At 37.2% G+C, this 22,376-nt stretch overlaps 2 protein-coding genes across 8 annotated transcripts in view; one reads left to right on the forward strand and one right to left on the reverse strand.

Moving 5' to 3' along the window:
* LOC124171538 overlaps nucleotides 1-22,376 on the reverse strand; it is a 247,714-nt gene that overhangs the window by 60,027 nt on the left and 165,311 nt on the right. For 3 of the 6 annotated variants that reach the window (XM_046550721.1, XM_046550720.1, XM_046550719.1), the window contains 2 exons: nucleotides 20,560-20,716; nucleotides 4,077-4,289 (listed from right to left, as the gene is read on the reverse strand). In XM_046550721.1, coding sequence (XP_046406677.1) covers nucleotides 4,077-4,289; nucleotides 20,560-20,709 — 363 coding nt within the window. In that variant the 5' untranslated portion in view covers nucleotides 20,710-20,716. Of the gene's footprint in view, nucleotides 1-4,076; nucleotides 4,290-20,559; nucleotides 20,818-22,376 lie in introns of those variants that run through there. The other 3 variants (XM_046550716.1, XM_046550717.1, XR_006867817.1) reach the window with 2 other exon arrangements.
* Nucleotides 15,945-20,090, forward strand: LOC124171537. 2 transcript variants are annotated; one of them, XM_046550715.1, is made up of 6 exons: nucleotides 15,945-16,049; nucleotides 18,280-18,606; nucleotides 18,801-18,869; nucleotides 18,954-19,162; nucleotides 19,283-19,448; nucleotides 19,529-20,090. In XM_046550715.1, exons 2-6 carry the CDS (start codon nucleotides 18,525-18,527, stop codon nucleotides 19,717-19,719), a joined length of 717 nt encoding a protein of 238 aa, XP_046406671.1. In that variant the 5' UTR covers nucleotides 15,945-16,049; nucleotides 18,280-18,524; the 3' UTR covers nucleotides 19,720-20,090. The 2 variants fall into 2 exon arrangements, with proteins under 2 accessions (XP_046406671.1, XP_046406670.1); XM_046550714.1 differs by lacking the exon at nucleotides 15,945-16,049 and having other exon boundaries at nucleotides 18,125-18,606.

Consider the following 22,376-nt stretch of genomic DNA (forward strand, 5'->3'; position numbering starts at 1 on the left):
GTGAAGACGGTTTAAATTCCGCTTCCGAAAAAGAAGAAATCTGTGGAATGCGGAGATTATAGGACTATCAGCTTAATATCGCATGCGGCGAAAGTGGTGCTGAGGATATTGAACAGACGAATGGAGGCGAGGGCAAACGAGTATTTGGGCGAAGATCAATTTGGTTTCAGAAAGGGGAAGTCAACTCGTGATGCAATAGCAATAATGAGGTCCCTCGTGGAGAGGAACCTAGAATACGACCAGGACGTATATGCGTGTTTCGTGGATTTTGAAAAAGCGTTTGATAGAGTGAACTGGGTAAAGATAATGGATATTCTCAAGAGAATAGGTGTAGATTGGAGGGATAGACAACTGATTCGTAATCTGTATATGGCTTAGACTGCGCAAGTGAGGGTAGCGGACGGAGAATCCGGGTGGGCAAGCATTGGCCGAGGTGTGAGGCAAGGCTGTCCTCTATCGCCGCTGCTCTTTAACGTGTACGCTGAAGAGATGGTAAGGGAAGCATGGGATGAGTTAGAAGCTGGAATAAAAGTGGGAGGAATGATGTTCAAATCAGTGAGATTCGCGGATGATCAGGCGCTGATTAGCCAGTCAGCAAGGGGGCTTCAGGCTCTAGTGGATGCGTTATACGAGCGTTGCGAGGAATATGGGATGAGGATTAATCACAAGAAAACTAAGGTAATGCGGTTTTGTAAAGCATCACGAGGGAGGAATGTGAGACTTAAGATAAAGATGGGTGGTGAAAAACTTGAGCAGGTTGAGCAATTCAACTATTTAGGCAGTACGTTAGAGGAAAACGGATACAGTAGTAAGGACATTAGGAAGAGAATTGCATTAGCGAAGGAGGCGTTCATGAACCGGAAGGAGCTTCTAAGAGGATCGTTATGTAAGAGTTTAAAGAAAAGGTTAGTGAAGAGTTTGATCTGGAGTGTAGCTCTCTACGGTGCGGAAACGTGGACACTGAGGAAAGAAGACGAGAGAAGATTGGAGGCATTCGAGATGTGGGCATGGAGAAGAATGGAGAGGGTGAAATGGACGGAGAGGAAAAGGAACGACGAAGTGCTGGATATGGTTGGCGAGGAGAGGCAGCTTTCAGATGAGATACGCAGGAGACAGAAGGTATGGATGGAGTTAGTGCTTAGTGGTGAGGGGATGTTGAAAATGGTGCTAGAGGGTAGAATGTTAGGGAAACGAGGGAGGGGAAGGAGAAGAATAGGATTTTTAGATAGATTGAAAGAGAGTAGGCCTTACTGTGAGTTAAAGAAGGCAGTGCTGGAAGGAAAGGGAGGCTCCCAGATCACTTCTTGCGTACTCCATGGAAACCTACCTTAATCGGTAGAATACTATAATAATAATAATATGTTTTAGAGGAAATTCAATACCCAAGACCTATGCTACCAGGAACGCATCCCTATCTTCCCAATGTTAAAACGCTCTTGTATAACGCAAATTTGTATAGCGCAAAGACCCCAAGGAACGCATTCCTTGCGCTATACGAGACATGGGTGTATTTCATGCAATATGATCAACAGCTATGCAGAGCATATAGTTGTTATGAAAGTGCTTTTGAGAAAATCTTTTCATCTGTACTGGAGAGTGGCTATCTTTGGAGAAGTCAGGTATTATATCCAAATACGCAGGAATTCTATCCTTAGTAGGATAGGTTTTTCAATGGCTATGCTGTATCAAAACAGGTAAATACATTGCAGGGTTATAGAGATGGCTTTTAAATAATACGATAAATATTTTTTGATTTGACCTACTACATCCTAGTCTCAGTGGTCTCATTCCTGTGTATTTTATGCAATACGACCTATTACAGGAAATCCACAGGCAAATTAAAGATGGAAGGAAAATACATATTTTTAAAATATTTCAGGATAACAGAGCAGGTGAATCAGCGAAGTATTGTCTACGAGTGTTTTATTCATTGCTAAATGTTTGACAGTATTTAGTTTTGACTCATCAGGTGTGAACTATATTTTATGCTCCTATAAATTTGTCATCAAAAGAGGGTGTCGGCCAAAGATAAAAAACACAGGGAACGAAGAAAAGGATTTAAAATGTAAGATATAATGACGAAATCGGCGCTCAAGTTATTGGGAAGTCGTTCATTAATGATGATCATATGCCACGCAAAACGAGTGGATCGCCTCGCCCTAGCTGCTCCCCATCGGGATTTTCAACAAATGCGTGCGCTACATAAAATAAATGACTTCCTTCCCATCGTGCAGATGGAGCACTAAGTAAGCTAGACTGAATATATTCATGACTTCACCGCTTCCGGGTCATTTCTCAGAGTGAACTGCCGTGGAGAGAATTTTAAGTGTCATTTCTATCCTTTCGTGAGACAAAAACTTTGATGGCACGTTGTTATTAGTCCCCATCAGGCAAAGTTTTGGACTCTTTCCTCGTAAGAGGACATGGAAGTTTAGTGGACCATTTATAAAATTGCAACTTTCTGGGAATTCGTGAGGTATGAATGCTTTTTTCCACTCTGAGACGCTCGTTCTGTTAGGGTGTCTTGTTTGAAAAATTGTATTATCTTTCATACAGGAAAAACTAAATAAACCAGAGCGTATTTGTGAGTAACAAGTAGTTTGCTAATATACCTACATGTAATTAAAGGCATAAAAAGGCAGTTAAATATTTATTTATCCCAATAAAATAACATTTTACCTTCAGTTTTTATAATTAGGACACAACTTGGAAATGTTTGCCACGGTACCAAAGGAGTAAGTTTCAATTTAAAGTCACAAGTTACTCTTGTAATACCAGTTCATTTTCGAAAAAAATACACAAAAATGATGGCAAAAAAGGTAAGAAAAGATTATGTTGTATAGTTGGATACCCCAGGATTCTGTAAACTGAGTAATAAGGATAGTTACATCAATGAAACCGATAGAATATTCAGCTAAACATCTTTCAACATTGTTTAATTGTGGTCTCTTAGGGTATGTTCCTGCGATGAATTTATTTTTTGCATGGCAACTCGAAGTGTGAACTTGGTTGCAGCTGATGACAGAAGGACATATTGGACTTATGTCAAAGGAATTTCCTCACACAGCGAGAATGGATCCTCGACCTTGTTTACCGAGCAAAGAGAGAAAAGGAGAGAGGTGGAGGAGCAATAGACTCACGAGGAAGTGAAAGTAATCACATAACTCGGAATAAAGGGCCAGAGAGTCTCACAGACCTCAAACGTTTGACAGCAAATTTCTGCAATTGTTTCAAAGACTCAGCTTTTATTACATCTCTTCCCACAGGGCAAAAATACCCAAGGAATTCGTTTGAAAATAGGATGAGAAAATTAATTGAAATGCCAATGGTTTACAGTGCCATTGGTTTTACCAATTATACTTCAAGGCAATTTTATCAACAAAAAATACTAGAATAATTGAGGAAGTGCGAATAAAATACGTCCAAAACAGCTGCAAAACATGAATAAATATTTTATCTATGACAAAACTTCCGCAAGAAGTTTGAGTGACGATTTTTATCCAAACAAAAAATTACTGAACTAAAATGAGAAAAAATTTGTTTCAAGTTTTTACAAAAGAAATGATGGGGATTTAATCACACCAAGTCCATTTTAGATTAAATTCTGACCCACGATAGTCATGAGAAACTGATGTAGTTAGAGTTATTAGTCATAAGGTTACATGACAGTTCAAAATTACTTTTTTTTAGCATGCTAGCTCATTATGTGTAATCCTTACTCCAACGCAGGTCACTTTTCCGAAATTTTAGATATTTTTAATAATTTTACCACATTGCATCGAAAGTTGAAATATCTTCCACTAAATCCTCCAAGGAGCATTTCTTCGTAGATGTCCGAACTTAATATTACTGCGGCAACATAAAAAACAATCAAATTGAAACCAACGAACTTTTACATTGCCCGCAGTTTACGAAGTTTCGCGACAATGTAACATTACGTCATTAGCCCTCAAAGTGATTAAATTCATATGAATTTCCTTTCGCCTTTTACCACAGTGAACTCAATCTAAACTTTATCAAACTTCTTACAGTGTTGAGAATAGTTGACGTAACATTAGAGAGGGGATGAGACTCACATCCCTGTTGATGCTGCGGGAAGACCTTTGAGGATGGGGACTCCTTGGGCACGTATCTGTAGAACTCCTCGTCGCCGCAGTATCACTTGATGGAGTAGAGGGGCGAGCACTCGAGGTCGTAGTGGCAGCCGAGCTTCGCCCGGTCGCTGTGACGCACCGCCTCTGGCACTTCGATGCGAACATCGCGCAGACCACTAGCCCCCAGAAACAGAGCTAGACAAGAAAAGAAAGGAGACGGTCCATTGAATACCTACTTCAGAAACAAGCAATCATACTTGCCCTCTAAATAAATCCAACAAAATGAAGCATACATTAACGTATTTACACTGAAAATACGCATTTTGAACAATCTTTCGTGAGACTATAGGGAGAGGGAGTGAGGGGGTCGAGCCGAATCTCAAGATATATCACTGATCAAATCACCAAAATCCCTTCACGTAATTAATGGACGCTTCTTACCCAACATTTTGACAAATAGTAATTACTTTTAATTTTTTTTTCGTTTACGTTAAAATACCCAGATAACACGGCATTTGTATTACATCAATAATACACAAAAAATATGTGACCAATTACATATGTATAAGATGGAATACGATCATACTAAATCTGTATATTTCACGTAAAAGTGGTTCAAAAGTCCCTATGGATGTATGCATACCTGCGTATTACAAATTGGAAATCTGAATACCCATACATAAAATATACATATGTATACGATCCTATTACATCTGTATATTTCACGTAAAAGTGCTTCAGAAGTCCATTAGGATGTATGTATACTTGCATATTACAAATTTGAATTCTGAATACCCATACATGAAATATACCTATGTATACGATGGAATATGATCATATTATGTCTGTAAATTTCACATTAAAGACCTTCAGAAGTCCCTTAGGATGTATTTATACATACGTATCACAAATTGGAAATCTGAATACCCATACATGTAATATACATATGTATCTACAGGCCGTCGTGCAATAATTATACATATTCATTTTCTGGCCAAAATCCACTTAATATTAATATTCATAATAAGGTGAACCTATGCAAAATTTAAAGTTACAGCATTTATTTTTTAATTTCAAAAGGAATTTAGTGTTCAAATTTTCCTCAATTTTTATGCACCTCAGAAATAGGCATGTAATATTATAGGGCATGTTATACGCCCTTAGTAAGCATCTGAAAGAATGCATAGAAAATCTATATGAAGTGTATTCTATTTGCTCAAAAGCCTTTAGCTGATCAAAAATGGCAGAGAATAATAAAAAGAGCTACGGAAAGAAAGCATTGTATGAAAACTTACAGAAAGGAGATACTCAATAGCATTGACCATTTATGGAGGAAAAAAGATATGAAAATCAGAATATACTGGTAGCAAAACATTTATTTTAACAGATTAATACGTATAAAATATCATCCACACAAAGGATAGGTGTAAATACAAAACGTCGGCATTATGGAACATCAAGGTATGAAAAGAAAAACTGAAAACTCTCCTGGTCTGGATGGCATTAGAGGAATTGTTTTTAAAGAATGTAATCATGGCATCTTGACTTCCTTTTTCCATCTATAACGTCCTAAAACCTAAAAAGTAATTTGTGTTCAAAAACAAGGGTTGAAGGAATGCTATCACCAATTACCGACTTACTGCCGTATTACCTGTTTTCTAAGAAATAGAATGTTTGCTGTGCAAGTCTGATCAAGTTTTTGCACAGATATAACATCCTATATAGTTCTCAATTTGGCTTCTGAAACAAAAATCTATTATACCCATGCACTTTACTCTGCCAGTAATTTTACCAACAACAACATAAATCGTAACTTAAGTGTATACTTTGAATTGACAAACACCGTAAATTCTGTCTACCAGCAAATATCCCTCTGCAAATGTGAATAAATAGGAATTAGAGTTATTTTCATATTTGGTAAAATCTTATATGACAAATGGATTACAAGTTGGGGAAGTCCAGAAAGATTGCAAATACTTCATCTCAGATATTCGACTTGTATCAGCTGGGATAACTCTGTATTGGGTTACCAACCAATAAATTAACTCTAAATGTATTGAAATAATAATTCACGTTATTCTCAGCATCTCACAAGGTTTTCCATGGAATGAGATCCCATTTTGACCGTTCTGTTAGTGTGCTCTAGGGTAAGCAAAATTTCATCGTGTTCACCTTGGTCGACTATTACAATGGTCAACTATAGCATTTAAAATTATTGTAAAAAGTTAAGCTATCTACAGTCCGGCCGCCGAGAGTTGTCCGATGACAGCTCAGAAGAAGAGGTGGGGAACCCTTTGCCAAAACGGTTTGCAGCCAATCGCTGTCCCCCAAACGCACCTCACACCCTCGCCTAGTCAAGCAACGTTGTCACATGTGTATGAAGTACTGAAATAAGCCTGAATCACCAAAACAAAACTTTCCATAGATTGTCTCTTTGCTCTTGCGTGCGTTCTTAGTTCACTGTGCTGTAGGCATTGCTGTGGTGGTATTCTGGATAGTTACTTGTGCTTTTTCCAATGCTTTTCACGAAAACTTCTCAGCGCTTTCGGCGGAAGTATTTCAATTTCTCAATTATGTTGCGTTTTAAAAGCATAGGATAAAACGAATAGAAGGAAAATTACTTTCTTTATTTAATGTCAAATCAGAAACTGCATTTGGTTCACTGGAGTCCTTTCTATGATTGTTTTTTTTCCTAGAGTTATCATTTACACTCCGGCATTTAAATTAGCAGCATTTTTCTATATTTTACTTCAATTACCGGTTCGTTTGAGGGCAATACGTGATATTTGCGCGACCGCTATTTTTCTCAGTGAGGGCAGAGTAGTAGGAAAGTAAAGGATAAAAAGGTAATGCTGACCGCGACTCTTCCGTTGGCCCTTCATGCCCGTCGTCCCTTCCGGCTCCTTTCTTCACGGAACCCTTTGGTTTACGTGTGGTGTGGGCGTTTCCCTTTCCGACCTAGCAACATTGCCCCCTACCCCTTCTAGCTGTCAACGGACAACTCTCCGCGGCCGGACTGTACTATATGCTACCCATGCTGTTAGTACTGATGTACAAAGTTTTGTGTACTTTTCCTAATACATACATATATTACTCCCACATCTCTTCCGGCACTATTATTTAGGGTGTAAATTCCCAACACCTCAATTGTTTAAAATAAAAAAACAACTGTATGCAACAAATATGTAATGTTGTGCTATATGTGAGATCCTATATGTCTCTAGTTGACCTCCACAACCACTATAACTACCACAAGGAGATCTGAGGCTTTTCATACTAAGCAACAAAATTTAAAATTGTGTCCTTGGGGTCCATAATACATAGGGATAAAACTATATGATGCATTTCCATGCCATGTGAAAAAGAGACAACTTTGAATGGCTTTGAAAAGACAATTACATAACTTTCTTTGTGAGAAATGTCTCTTTAGAGAACTATTACAAAGCTGAGGTTCCAATGTAAACGTATTTTTCATTGTTCTCATACAGTTTTGGAACATATTATATGTTCTATACATACATTCCTTGAAATGCCTTTGGACCAAATACTGACACAAAATAATTGCTAACAAACGTGAAAGGGCCATTCATCCCTCCTCCCCTGATGGGATGCAAGAATGATGAAACTTCAATTCAGGGAACCAACCCAAGGAGGAAGGAAAGTCAAAATGATATCACTTTGACCTCAAAATGACCTACAAAAAGTCACTACTCAGTCATGACTGCAAAAGCTAACTTTTTGAGGGTCATTCTGAGGTCAAAGTGATGTCATTTTGACTTTGAATTCATTTGTCACATGAAAGTATAAAGAACCTATTGAAAATTTAATCAGGTCAAATATTGCCAACCAGTGGCATAGTATAAGGGAGATCCAGGGGGTCCGGACACCCCGGACCTTTTTCCCCCCTGGTTTTGGATCCCCCATCCCACACAAAATTCCTGATTATAAAATTGATTTCAACACTACTCACTCCCTCAGCATTTCAACCTGAAGGTTGGTTTGGAAAGGTGAGGGTAGAGCTCAACCCAGGCACTTCACACAACCAGGCACACAAATATCACACATAAACGGAGGGGGGCTTGTTTCTTTCCCTGGGCAAGATCTACAGATGAATATTAATTTCGGGGAGTCCAAAGCTTCACCCCCCGTTTGAACCTGGGACCCTTTGGCTAATAGCCAGTTTCTACATCCATTAGGTTTTAGGTCTCAATTTACTAGGCGGCGTCCCCTAAAATTCCCCCTTCTGCCCTCACCCCCAGTGTCTCCCCAAGACGCGACTGCGCCACTAGTCCCGGGCGATATATTGTGAAGTATCGTCATATTTAATTAAATTCGTAATATGAAATTGATATTTGAAAATAATCGATTAATGGTGGAGCGCAATAAAAGTATCGGGACTGATAAAATATCGTAACGGAAAAAAATATCACGATACATCATACAATGAAAATATGGGTGGGATAAATTAACGGAGCCTTTTAAATATATTGGTAGCGTTAAAAATATCCTTCCTACAAAATATTACGATGTATCATAAGGTAGAAAGTGGACTTTCGATAAGATAACGATTTTTAATCCAATAAAAAATATCGAACCTGATAAAAATCGCCTTCTAATGAAATACAACGTTATACCATCCTATAAAAAATCGCCAATGCTAAAATATCACTAAATATCGTCCAATAAAAATTGCCGCTCGGATAAAACATCGTGATTTATTGCCCGTAAAAAAATTGCGTCATCGCGCCCGATATATTGTCATGCTTTGGCGACGGAAAATTATGTTGGGAGAAGACAGCTGTAGGGTTGGCCTTCGTTTAAGCTAGACATTATATCGATGTATTTAAAAAATTACTTATTTTATATTGAATATGAATTCTCCACTAAGAAATTACGTAACAAATGATGGAAGTTTTGGGATGAAGGAGGCGATTTTTTTATCCGATAGTATATCGTGATATTCATTAGGAGGTATTTTGTCATCTAATTGCATATCCGTGATATTTTATCTAAAGGCAATTTTTTATCGTATTATATGTCGCGATATTTTGTTTGGTTTGAGATTTTTTATGGAATGATCGGGTTATTTTTTATGAAGGTGATTTTTATCGGGCCCGATATTTTAATCGGTTTAGGATAATTGATGCGTTCATTGCATACATGTATAATCAATTGATCATAAAATGAACCTGTCATTAATGCGTCAATAATTCAAAGATACTATATATGGATGGAGTTCGTGAGTTTTATCATAATTTGAACGAATTACATATCGTGATATTTTATATCTGTCGTCAATTTCAAATCAAACTCGGAGGCATTTTTTCATCTAATTGTGCATCGTGATATTTTATCTTAAGAAAATTTTTATCAGATGATATTTCGTGATATTTTAACATGGCGAAGATCGTTTTTTTTTTAGATACATCGTGGTATTTTAACGGAAGGCGATTTTCAGGTCAGCACGTAAATAATTTAGCTGTTGGGCGATTTTCGTACGCGATGCAATGACTTGATATGATAATTGTTCCTTAAAAATGGTCTTTTCTTCATTACTACCGAAAGAGAAGGTGCGGGAGTAAACCTATTGCGTCGAAAATATTCCGAAAGAAACCCGCCACGTGCCCAAAACGTTTCGAATTTCGTATAAACTCGACCAACTGTAACGCGCCGCGGTTTTTCAAGAAAAATGCAACTCGTCGCCAATTGTCGCATTTACGCAATAAATAAAGCTTCCACCTGCTTTCAATAATATTCACTTGCATCGGCGCGGATGTGCATACGTGCGTCGCTATGGGAATAATACTCATTGTCAGTAACGCTACAAATACATAGCGGTCTTCAATTAAAATCAACAATTTACTGTTGATATTGTAGTTATAACGTAACTAATGCAAGAACAATAATTCGTATAAGTTTAAAGCAACTGGTTCTGCTGGAATTTAGTGTTTGTTTCACTACAATAAGCCTTTTCTGTGGCTGTTAACGCTCATTTTCACAAACGATCGTTCGTGAGGCCTTCCTTCGAAGGAAGAGCTCTAGGTTGCAGCCATTGAGGAGAAGAAGAAGCCAGTGAGATTTGAGAGAAGCATTTGAGAGTCATGTCTCAACAGAATAAATCAGTAAGTATTATTTAATAAGTGTTAAGTAAACTTTTAAAGGATTTTTTGTTTATCCTATCACAAATATTCTGCAATGCTTGCATTCTTCACAGTCGCATTTATAATTCGTGATGGTTGACTTTGTTTAAAATGTCAGTTTGAGAAATGTTGTTTCCCATTCCATCATTCACATCACTCCATACTTGTTACAATCGTGTTATCCACTGCAGGGGCGCAACTAAGAATTAAGGCTGGGGGGGGGGGTTTAGGAGCAACTAATACTTAGGTGTTTGGGGGTATTGCATACCCACCAGGGTAAGTAGGAATTGCGGGGGCCCTCCAGAAACATTTGAAGAATAATAGTTCAAAACGGTGAGTTTTACGGCTTTCTGAGGGATATTTGATTAATCCTAACACTTTTCAATAAGTAATACTAATCCATTAAGTAAAATGGATTAAACTTAAAAATTTCTCTGAGCTCTGGGGGGGGGGGTTTATCCCCCAAATTCCCCCACTTGCTGCGCCACTGATTCACTGGGCAATTGATGCTATTAGGGTCGGAATTGGTACTACAGGGCACCACCGCATGGGTAATTCAGTTCTAATGTTTCTTGATAATTACAATTTTAGAACACTGGCAAAAGGAAAAAGAAGGTGGACAGGTCGCACCGCTTCAGGGGTCTTGTGTGTCCTTTCATTTTAGTACATCATAGGCTTGTCTGGTCCTAGGAAAACGCCGTGTGCAGAAAAAACCCCTTGGGCTTCCCTTCAGTCCTTAGTTAGGGGCCTTCAGTCCTGGGGTCAGGTGCCCCTGCATTAATTTCCTCCTGCCCACGCTGGCCAGTCCGCCTCTGATTGATACCACTGTAACGTTTAGTTTCTGAACAGATCTCCATTATTATTTATTGCACATAAATTCATCTGTATTCTTTTAGGCTCAACGCAAACTTAAACGCCGTGCTAGAGCAGAGGTAGAAAGAGCTCGGACACTATCACAATATATGAGTGATGACAGCTGTAATGCAGATGATGAATCCACAGATCAAGATGAACAATTGAACTCTAATAATAATGAAGAGCATATTATTGAAGATCCCATGGATGTAGGTGATAACTTAGTTCAAAGTGATTCTACTGCAAGTGGCACATCAGAGGAAAGTGATGAAGACCTTTTCATATTTGAAGAAGTAATTGTTGCCAATAATCCTCAACTTCAGGATGATGAGGACAGAGAGGCCTATCTGTTAAGGGCACTCAAAGAATGGGCTCATAGAGGTGTTTCACTCAAAAAAATCGATACCCTGCTTAGTATACTTAATCCTATTCATCCTTACTTACCTCTAACTCATAGTGCCTTGCTTGGAACTCCTCATTGTGTTGATGAACTTCCCAGAATGGGAATGGGAAAATTTTGGTATAAAGGGCTGAAAAAAAATCTTGAGCAAAGGCTGACAGAGAAATACTTAAACGAATTCAAAAGAGTTGTTATTGATATCAACATTGATGGTTTTGAACCCTTTAAAAGCACTCACGATAGCATTTGGGCAATTTTGGGTAGACTTAGGAATCAAAAGGAGCCCTTTGTTATAGCTACTTACCTGGGTAAGGGAAAGCCAAGTGACATCATTGAATATTTGGCGGATTTTGTGAGGGAAGCCCGGGCATTGACAGCAAATGGCATATTTATGTTCAGTCAAAATTACCAATTTGAAATCAGACATTACATTCTTGATGCTCCAGCCAGGGCCCTTGTCAAGTGCATCATTGGCCATAATGGATATTTTTCATGTGAAAAGTGTGAAGTTGAGGGAGTTTGGGTTAATGGTGTTATGACTTTCAATGATTTGGATGCCCCAATGCGAACAGATATCACCTTCCAAAACAGATGTAATGTACAGCATCATACAGGTGACTCCCCTCTTGAGAGCATTCCCATGACAAAAATGATTTCGAGTTTCCGACTTGATGCAATGCATTTGGTATATCAAGGAGTAATGAAGCGGTGGATGAAGTTTCTCATGGGAAGCAAGAAGAGGAGAGGGTTATTGAATGAGCAACAGGTCAATGACATAAACAATAAAATTTCTGAACTTGATCAGTGTGTCCCCAGAGATTTCAATCGTAGGCCAAGACAGTTTGAGTTCAGGGCCAAATTTCATGCCACAGAATACAGGCGTATTCTTTTGTATGATGGTTTATGGTTGTTCAAGGATTTAAATGAAAGTCTGTGGAAGAGCTTCAAGCTTCTTCAGGTTCCATTGTACATTCTTTGCAGCCCCACTTTAGTGAAGAAGGAGAATATGCTTGATGTGGCCCAATTGTTACTGAGGCGATTTATTGAACATTCCCAGAGATATATTAGTGAAACTTTTGTATCATATAATGTACATGCACTGTCACATCTTGTAGAGGAATGCAGGGAAAATGAATGTACACTAGATGAGCTTAGTGCTTTTCCATTTGAAAACTATATTGGTGTCATTAAGAAACTGCTCAGGTCAGGTTACAAGCCATTAGAACAGCTTGTCAACAGAGATGTTGAACGGGGTCAAGGTCCTTAAAATATAAGGTTGTCTCAGTCAGCACTGCGCATGCGCCAACTGCTAACCCTTGACGTCACTGATGACCCGTTGTACGTTCACCGTTCACCAGGCTTGCCTAACGTGCGCGTCAGTGTGCATGCGACCATTGCGACTCATCAGTATTTTTAAATACATCTCTTCATGGAATAAGGGTGCTGCAGGTGCCGAGTAAAGTATCATACGGATATTTCAAAAGTCCAAGTCAGTTTTTTGGATAAGAAACTCCTTTAGAACAAGAAGGAAGAAAATGCCGGGGGCCCGGTGTACCGTGGCAACATGCACAAACAGCCTAATTAAAACAAGAAACTCTGGGATGGATGTTTCATATCACAGGTGAGTGTATGAAGATTTATTCACCAAAATTCTATTATTTATGTTTAAATGCTACTTTATTTCGTATTTCGCCATTCTAAGTCTTTCAGTTTGTCCTCAGTATAGGGTACACATTTAAGTCATGAACAGCTAGTTTATTAGCCTACATTTAGATAATGCTCAGTTTAATTTACAGTGACGTTATATCATTCAATCCTAATTAGTTAACTGCCTGAACTACTTACGGTGTGGTTTCAGATACACTTCTAATCGCACATGTTTTCTTTTAGAGATATTTTCACAACTAACACCTCGTGTTGTTAATCAAGTTAAAGTTAATCTCAAAGGTGATCACAGTATTTCATCTAGTCAAGGGTACGATTATTTTGGAACAATATCATGTGGAACAAGGCTGCGTATTGAGCTTTTCCATTTCGTGAATATAATTATGCACGGAATATGAAAATATTTTCAGTTCCGGCATTTGAGCTAGAATTTCTCATGTTGTGCTGATGCTTTTACTAAATCAACTCCTTCCAATTTTATGCTCCCTCCTAATTTACTTTGCTGATCATTAAAATGTTAAAAATAGCAACTGGTAAGAGGTGAATTAGGTATTTGTATCTGCTCTATTGTTGGCCAACGAGGTATTACGCACTATATAATGAAATGTAGAAAACTTTGTAATTTCATTTTTTTGGAGGCCCTTCACCGTCTAAGAATAATTCTATTAGGAAAGAATGCTGGTGTGGTACAATGTGCCCGTAACACAAGCGAAGGCTGCGAAGAGGAGTATGTGTTGGCGAAAGCTTTGGCAAAAACCAAAGTTAACCAGGAGATAAAGAATGGGTTTACTCCTGAGGAAAGGTCGTGGGGGATGTGTGACCCAGTGATTCAGCCTTTACCTGAAATGTGTGAAAGCTCAGGGTGTGATGTGCCAGAAGTTTCTGCAGATGCCCTCAATTACTTGGGTGGCTGGATAGCCAAGAAGTTGATTGGGACCCATCCTTATTTAGGAAAGAGGACCCATGAAGTGGAAAAACATTTTTCTCTTCAGTTTCAACAGAAGTCTTTGTTGCCATGGGTAATGCATTTATCTTACGGTGGTCTTGTGCTGCCATCGGAAGACTTCTCCTCTGCGCTAGAGAAGTTAGAGTGCATGTTCAATGCAATAACGAATGGGGGCTTGCCATCAGGTAGAGGACTGGTAAAAACCATAACGGAGACATTGAGCAAGCGCTCAGAATTGGATAAAATTGTAATTAAAACATTTGTTAAGCAGAGGGTCTTCATAAGGATGAAATATTTCAATCAAAGAAATGTCTTGAATAAGAAAAATTCCATTTGTAAAAAGATGAAAAAAATTATTCATTAAAATATATTTAATGCATCAATTGTTTCATTGACTTATTTTCAGGAATTTATATACCTTGGGCAGTTTGTGGGTCTATCTGGAATTAGCAGTGATACCAGATAAAAAAAGGTAGGCATGGCATTGTTGAAGTGTGCATGGCTTGTGTTAGGTGCAAAATGAGGTGGGCCCATGGAAGTATTTGTCATTAGCTACTATTGAAAGCTTCTATCGCATTAAAGTTCTATTGCAGAGATAGCTGGAAGCCAAATATGTAAAAGTATTATTAATGATGTTTATTTACCTGGTTCTTACTCATTTCAAACTAATTAATTTTAGAGATGAGCTCACTATTTTGTTATGTGGGCATTCATAGGTTGTTATTTAGCGTAAATTCGTTAGTTGCTTTTGTCAATAGGTTAGATTTGATACATTTTATTTGGTTTAAAGTACAATTAATGACTGAAATAACAAAGCTACCTATGCAACCAATTAAATAACTGGTGAAATTGACCTCGGATTATTCAGTATTTGCCTCGTTTGGTCATGGTTTTTTATTGGATACTAGAACTTCTAATTTGACGCAAAAATTTTCTTTGAGCAGCCAAAACACCACTAAAGTCTACGCTTAAGCAGTTAGATAGATGGCCAATTGTCTCCTTTATGTAAATATTTCGCCAAAAAGTAAATTCAACATTCCATTATCGTCATAAAGTAGAATGCTAAGCATTGGAGATGTAACTCTGCAAAATAGTCTCATGTCTCGCCTACCCTTTATCCTTGAATATGAAATTCAGTTTCATCATTGATGTTATTTGTTTCAGATAAAATTGATACATAAATTTCACTTAAGTTAAGGTTCAAAAGGGAGTTGACATATTATCTTTCAGTTCTACATATCGTTAATAATTATCTAGTGCGTACATCATTCGTCATTTGGTTTTCGATTCCTCACTATCATTTTGCTTGCTTTTTTCAATGCATTAAAAGGTAGATCGGCATTAAATATTGGCTAATCGTCGACGCCGACATTTCCGCATCACGATCCCTGTGGAACAATCTAAATCACATGAACCTCTTTTGCATCTGTCTACAAACAATCCCTATCTATATATACCGCAAGTAAGTATCGTTATGCATCATTAAATGTTATTATTTGAAATAAAGCAGAGCGCCACTTATTTCTGTAACCCTCCATTAGTTGATATTTTGGACGAGTTTATTTAGACGAGTAGAGAGACGACCTATTTTCTGTAACGCATGTCGAACTTGAGGTCAGAAAACTTATTTGTTAAAAGCTATGATCGAAAGAACATTTTAACGCCATCAAATTTCGAAAATCGAACTTTTTCATGTGTAATGAGCCGTACACCCTAAGCCAAGTGAGCAACGGCCCAGGAAAATTCAAGGAGCGCGGGTCTGATGGTCGGCGGTGACGTCAAGCCAATGGGAGCCCGATTCGTGAGTGAGACAACCTTATATTTTAAGGACCTTGGAACGGGGTGGATACTTGATGGAACCTCAATCAGAGAAACAACCCAACCAAGTAACTTTATACCACCAGCACGAAGATGCAGATGAGATCATGGATGGTAGAATGTACAAGAAGGTAGTTTTAAGTAATACTTTTCTGGCAGTGACAAACCCTACTGGAAATTTCTTATAAGAAAATTTCTTATCAGAAATTGGACATATTTCTTATAAGAATATTTCTTATAAGAATTTTTCTAAAAGAAAATTTCTTATCAGAAATTGGGCATATTTCTTATAAGAAAATTTCTTATAAGAATTTTTCTATAAGAAAATTGCTTATCAGAAATTGGGCATATTTCTTATAAGAAAATTTTTTATAAGAACTTTTCTATAAGAAAATTTCTTTACAGAAAATGGGCATATTTCTTATAAGAATTTTTCAATAAGAAAATTTCTTCTAACTATCAGTTACAAAATGTTATTTATCACAAATTTTCTGATGGAAATATTTATTATAAATATCATATCAACATGCTTAAAACACTTGCACAAACTTCTATAAAAAGCTACATAAGATTTACATCCCTACTGAGAGTACAAATTTAGCATTTCACCTAATTCAATCCAAATGTAGACGCCTATATCTGGTATACAGCAAACCTAATGATTTCCCATGAACCAAATGTAGATGTCTATCATCAGTGTACATCAAAAAGGACATTGAAGCTCTGTAAAGTTCACCTGGCTGGCCAGAAAAGGCGAGATACCATAGAGGTCTTTCAAGGCATGGGTTCTGTATAGGGTTAATGTCCCCACATGCTAAAAGAAACTAAAATCAATGAAACCAACCATAGCCTAGAATGATGGACTGATAATTGAATACAACTTTGGCAATCATTACGCAATGAAAGATACAGGAATTGCAATATGGAATATGATTTAACCTTGAAAATTGAAGAAGCAAATGAAATAAAATTCAATTTCCACTGGGGATAGGTACTTCAAGAAATTATATGGGAAGGAAGAGTAAAATTTGATAAATAAAATTCATATGAACAATGTTTATTTAAGATACCAGAGAGAATGAGACCTCTACATGCAGATTTGGATAGATAATGAAAGAAATAAGCAAAGCAAAATGGAATTTGATGCCATTTTAGAGAAAAGGATACGTAGAATATGGCTAACAATAAGTGCAAGATTTAGGGAAATTAATAGGAATCACAGAAACACTGATTGATAATAATAGTTGATATATTTTCCATAAAATAATAACTGTGCAGATGTTGGCATACTCATACAAATTCATTCTCATTCTCTTCAGAGACGACTAAATCACTCTCTTTGTCCATTAAAACACGGTTTTCATTAAAACTTCCTCTTATGTTAGATATACCACAATCTGAAAAATATACATTTCTATCTAAATTAATGATGAAAAGTTTAAAATTCAACGAAACTATCTGTTTAAGGTAACATAATACTAGGAATGCCAGTTTTTTAATACTTACCGAATGAGGTCAATGCCTTATTTTGGTTAGAAGCACACGACTTATTTTATTAAACTGCTATCACAAAGACATAGTGAATGATTAACATATAAAAGCAATCCCTAGCAACCTAACAACCAAACAAGTTTTGGTTGTTAGGTTGCTAGGGAACCATGTGAACAGTATCCTGCAACGTATGCAATCGTAGTATACATCGTGGTTATTCATGGCCCATATCGAACTTCCATCGGTCAAGTAATCTGTAGACTCGAAAGAGACAGATCTTATAAGTCTAAAATTTTTCATGTGCCCTCAGCTATACCTAACAAGTAGCATTAAAGAAGCCTCCGCTTCTTGGAACCATTTATGTCAAATACCATGCTGAAAAAAACCAGGAAATTAGCAGAACATTACTTAAAAAAGAGTTATACATAATTTCCAAAAATTATCATATGTAGAATTCCTTAAATAATTATCAATTGCCAACATAAGTTATGGTGACACGCCTGCTGGATGAAAACATAAAAGGTATGCGACCTGCGCAGCATTATTGTAGAATTCTATAAGAAATGCAGATTTCTTATAAGAATTTTTGTAAGACTTATAGAATCCTATAAGAATTTCTATAAGACTTATAGACTCCTATAAGAAATATGTAAGACTTATAGAATCCTATAAGAATTTCTATAAGACTTATAGAATCCTATAAGAATTCTGTAAGACTTATAGAATCCTACAAGTCTTACAGAATTCTTATAAGAATTTCTGTAAGACTTATAAGAAATTTTCAATAGGGCTCTGCTTTTCATTGTTAAACCTCAATCTCTAAATGCTGTAGACAGTTCTGAATCTCATACTTTCTTGATGTTAATATAGTGAATGAGAAGAAATATCCATCTGAGGTTAAGATGGATACTAATCAACAGATGCAGGAGAAAGAAAGCTCTAGTGAGAGTAATGGTCTTGAGCAGATGGACATGGAGCTGGAAAAGGGAAAATTGGATGCCGAAGGGATTTCCAAAGATGGACCAAAACAACAGGCTATTATAGGAAACGTGGGTGATGCCAAGAAGTATAAGAATTAAGATACTGAAAGCATTATCCAACAACACCCAAGTAACATGATAAATAATGAAATGGATGCAGCACAGTCAAGGGATGAGAATGCAGGAGGATCTGGAGAAGGCAACCAGGAGTCTCAAAGTAATTTTCTTGGTGATAGGAAGTTTATATGATAAAAGTTGTCCTTCTCTTTTAATTTTTTAATGTTGATAATTTTGAACTGTTCTTTGGTATACTCAGATCATCAGTTTCCTGTTTTGTAAAAGAAACTGATGTCTCTTATCTTCACTAGTATAGTTTATTAATTACCAACTTTTCCTTCATATCTTTCACAGGTGTTGAGTTAACAAACAGGCTCTTGGTATGTGAAAAAATGATTACAAATATTCAAGCTTGTAATAAGAGTAAGTTGGCATAATTATTGCTCCCGAATTTTCAGAGAAAATTTGTCTTGTCCAATCTCATTTGTAACTCTTAATTCATTGCAGAACATGAAATGTTAGTTGCAGAATCTCTGAAAAGCCTTGAGATTAAAATGAACACCGTACTACTAAACCAAGGAAAAATTCTAGCATATATTGCTCCAGAAGATAAAATGTTTGAGCCCGCAAATATGCCAAATATACTTTTGGATAATGAGAAGGACCTGAGCAACTTTGAGGAGTTCCTCAAAACTCCATCCAACTTCAAATCATTTGTAAGTAACTTGTCTGTTACCCTAACTCTTCATCATCCATCAACTTCACACCTTCTATTTTTCTTTTTTCTGTTCAGTGTTAAAGTTACGATTAATTTATTTTGGTTTCCTTTCTGACAGGTTTCATATGTTAGGCAAATGACGATTGATCAAACTGATGAAAAGGAGTCAGCAGCCCATATACTAAGAAAAATGTTCACAAATAAATTCGCTCGTTGTATTAATTGGGATGGAGGACACGGAAAAATTACATTTAGCAAAACTTACATAAATAAGGCTATTTGCAGTAAGTATGAATTCTTCTACCTTTTTTATCCAAATTAGAAACTTTCAGCTTTATGGCATTATTTTCTCCTTTGTTTTTAGTCTCCCAATTGAAGAATTTCCCTCAAGGAAAATTAATCAAAACAAAGACAAAAATTCAGCGGTGGTTTAACACCAGCAATCAGAGACAATTAGAAGGGAGAAGAAGCAAAGCAGAACATTCTGAAATGGGCAATGAGGATTGTATTTCTCCATGTGTAATTGATGAGGGAGACAAGGAGCAAGAAGATTAGGAAAAGTTACACATTTCCTTACCTTTTTTTCTGTAAAATCTATTTTTTATTAAAATAAATCATTATATGGCCATTACACCTGAGATGTTTGATTTATCCCTAAAAATGACAATATAAATTAAAGTATAAACATTCAGATGTAAAAAAAACTAGGTTTGGTCATAAGTAGTCAAGGTGAGGTCAAAGTGAGGTCAAAATGATAGGTAGTCATTTAAGGTCATATTGACATCATCATGAGTCAAGAAGGATGTCATTTCAAGGGACCATTTTGAGGTCACCGTGACTACCAAGCCATGACTTGAAAATGACATCAAGATGATGGCATAATGACTTTTCATTCCTCCTTGGGAAGACTGTATCTTCTGCCACTTCCTGAGAGGAGAAAAGAATGAGTTTAAAATTCATACAAAAATACATTCCTTTTTATGATCTGAATTGGAACACTATAGGTGTTTCAATTTGATCAGAAGTCATACATGCAGTCAATTAAAGTCTTTATTCTAATTACAAATGAAAGTTTGGCTACTCTGCTAGTTTCAAGACACTAAGATTTAAATTTTTTCCATATAATATGCCAAGTTAATGTTAGGGATGATACAGGGTAGCTTTTAGAAACGGTACGATGATAACTAAAATACAGCCAAACAACAATAATTTTAAAATGCATGTTTTGACATGCTTTTTTTTGGTTAATTCAGCCATAGGAATTTAAAGAAAAGGTATTTTAATGGCATGTTTATTGTAATGCAATTTTTTCCCACAGAAATGACATAATCAAACCTGTGACGTTATATTTTCACACATGAATTTAATTTAAAAGTAAATTCCCTAAAGTCTTACCTCAGTGAGGTCAGCATAAGCTCCCTCATGTTCTTCCGGCTCTGCTTCATTGGTCTTCCTGCCATCCTTTATCCTATATGCCTGGCTAAGCCATTGGCAAATTTCTCTTTTGAAGTTGGCATCATCAAGGCTTCCATACTGACCTGGCATGCAGCATCTGAAACATGTAATCACAAACAATATATTACAGTGCAACTCAGTACATATTGAACTATCAATTGTTTCTACTACTGAAACCATAAGAAAGTCAAGGTTGCCTTTAAGAACTGATAACAAATTTTTGAGTGATGCCATTGCTCTCTTGTTTCTCACTCCACTCCAGTTAAGTAATGAGCCTACATAATTGCTCATGACTTTCGATAAATTGTGTCTTACAAAAACTCCTTGGTTCTATGCCAAGCATCCACTTAACTCTCTGAACTGAAAAGATAAGGTTAAATTTGAAAGAAGAAGCATTGCACATCAAAAGGAAGTACCTCTGTAGTAGTAGGTAAAGCCTACTAAAACTTCTTTTTACACAATAATGGCTTACCATGTATGACCTGAAGCTCTTGCCTGCTTCAAGCAACAATTCCACCTCCACCAGAGATTCGTAGGACTGTACTGGTAGAGCTATAGGACAATGAAACATTAAATTTTCTGTGCCCTTATTGTGTCCCTTGTTTCCTTAACTCCGCCTTAATGTCTGTTTGATTAGATATAATTTCACGGCAGAAAGCAAATAATTTACTTTGATTGTCACAGTGCTCAACTACAAAGGCATCGAAGTCTTCCTTCCACACGTATTCCAAACATTGATGACCCGTACCATCTGCATGTAGCTGCTGCAATGCAGCTTCTACACTTTCTGCACCCACCACCAGGGGCGGATCCAGGATTTCTTTCTGGGAGGAGCACAAGCAAGGCCGTATCCAGGATTTTGTTGAGGGGGGGGCACAAGGATACCTCGTCATACAAAACGAACGAAATGATAATGGGACCATATTAAAAATCTAGCATATTTTTTAGGGTCTGGATCCGCCTATGCCCACCACCCCAGCATCAGATGTTAGGCCTGCTGGATAATGTGACATCACATTTATATATGCAATAAGTAGATAACTATAATGCCTTAAAGACACGCAATCTGCAAGAAACTTACTATGTAAGATGCTGAAACATTCCTCTTCTCGATCATCTGCACCTCTTGGCAATGACATACAGTAGAACCTCGGTTATACGACCCTCAGTTATACGATGCCCTCACTTATACGCCCATTTTTTTGGTCCGGTGAATAACCCCATATGAACCCATGTATTTCCAACCTCAGATTTTTCCCAGCCAATGAGATAAAATACCTCACTTATACGAATTTTCCGATAACTGCTCTACGAGAAAATTGCGGTACGCGCGCCGCTTTTAGTCACAGGAGCGGGGGTAGTACGTGCTCATCACATAGATATGTCAACGAAGAATAATAAGTTTTAATAATGGGCGAGGCTGTTTATTAGATACTAGTTAACTGACTAACTAATAACTGCAGTAGATGATCGTTAATCCGGAATATCTATCTCTAACGGAAGATTGTCAAGAATTTTCCAAGGTTATGTTTTACGTCGCCCCAGCGAAATAACACCAGAATGAGCCGTTAAAAATCCTCGCGTACCAAAATTTTAGCTTCCAAGGTCATCCAAAAAAGACTATCGTATTTGCAGAATGGGCGTTTGTAAGTCGATGGCGATTCAACACGATGGTAAAAACAGCGTGCGTGGTCTCATTCCGCGGGGGTAATCCCTCATCCGCGGGACGAATTGAGCCGGGGAAAGTTGCTTACGCG

Source organism: Ischnura elegans, chromosome X (assembly GCF_921293095.1).
Source record: "Ischnura elegans chromosome X, ioIscEleg1.1, whole genome shotgun sequence".
NCBI lineage: Eukaryota > Metazoa > Arthropoda > Insecta > Odonata > Coenagrionidae > Ischnura > Ischnura elegans.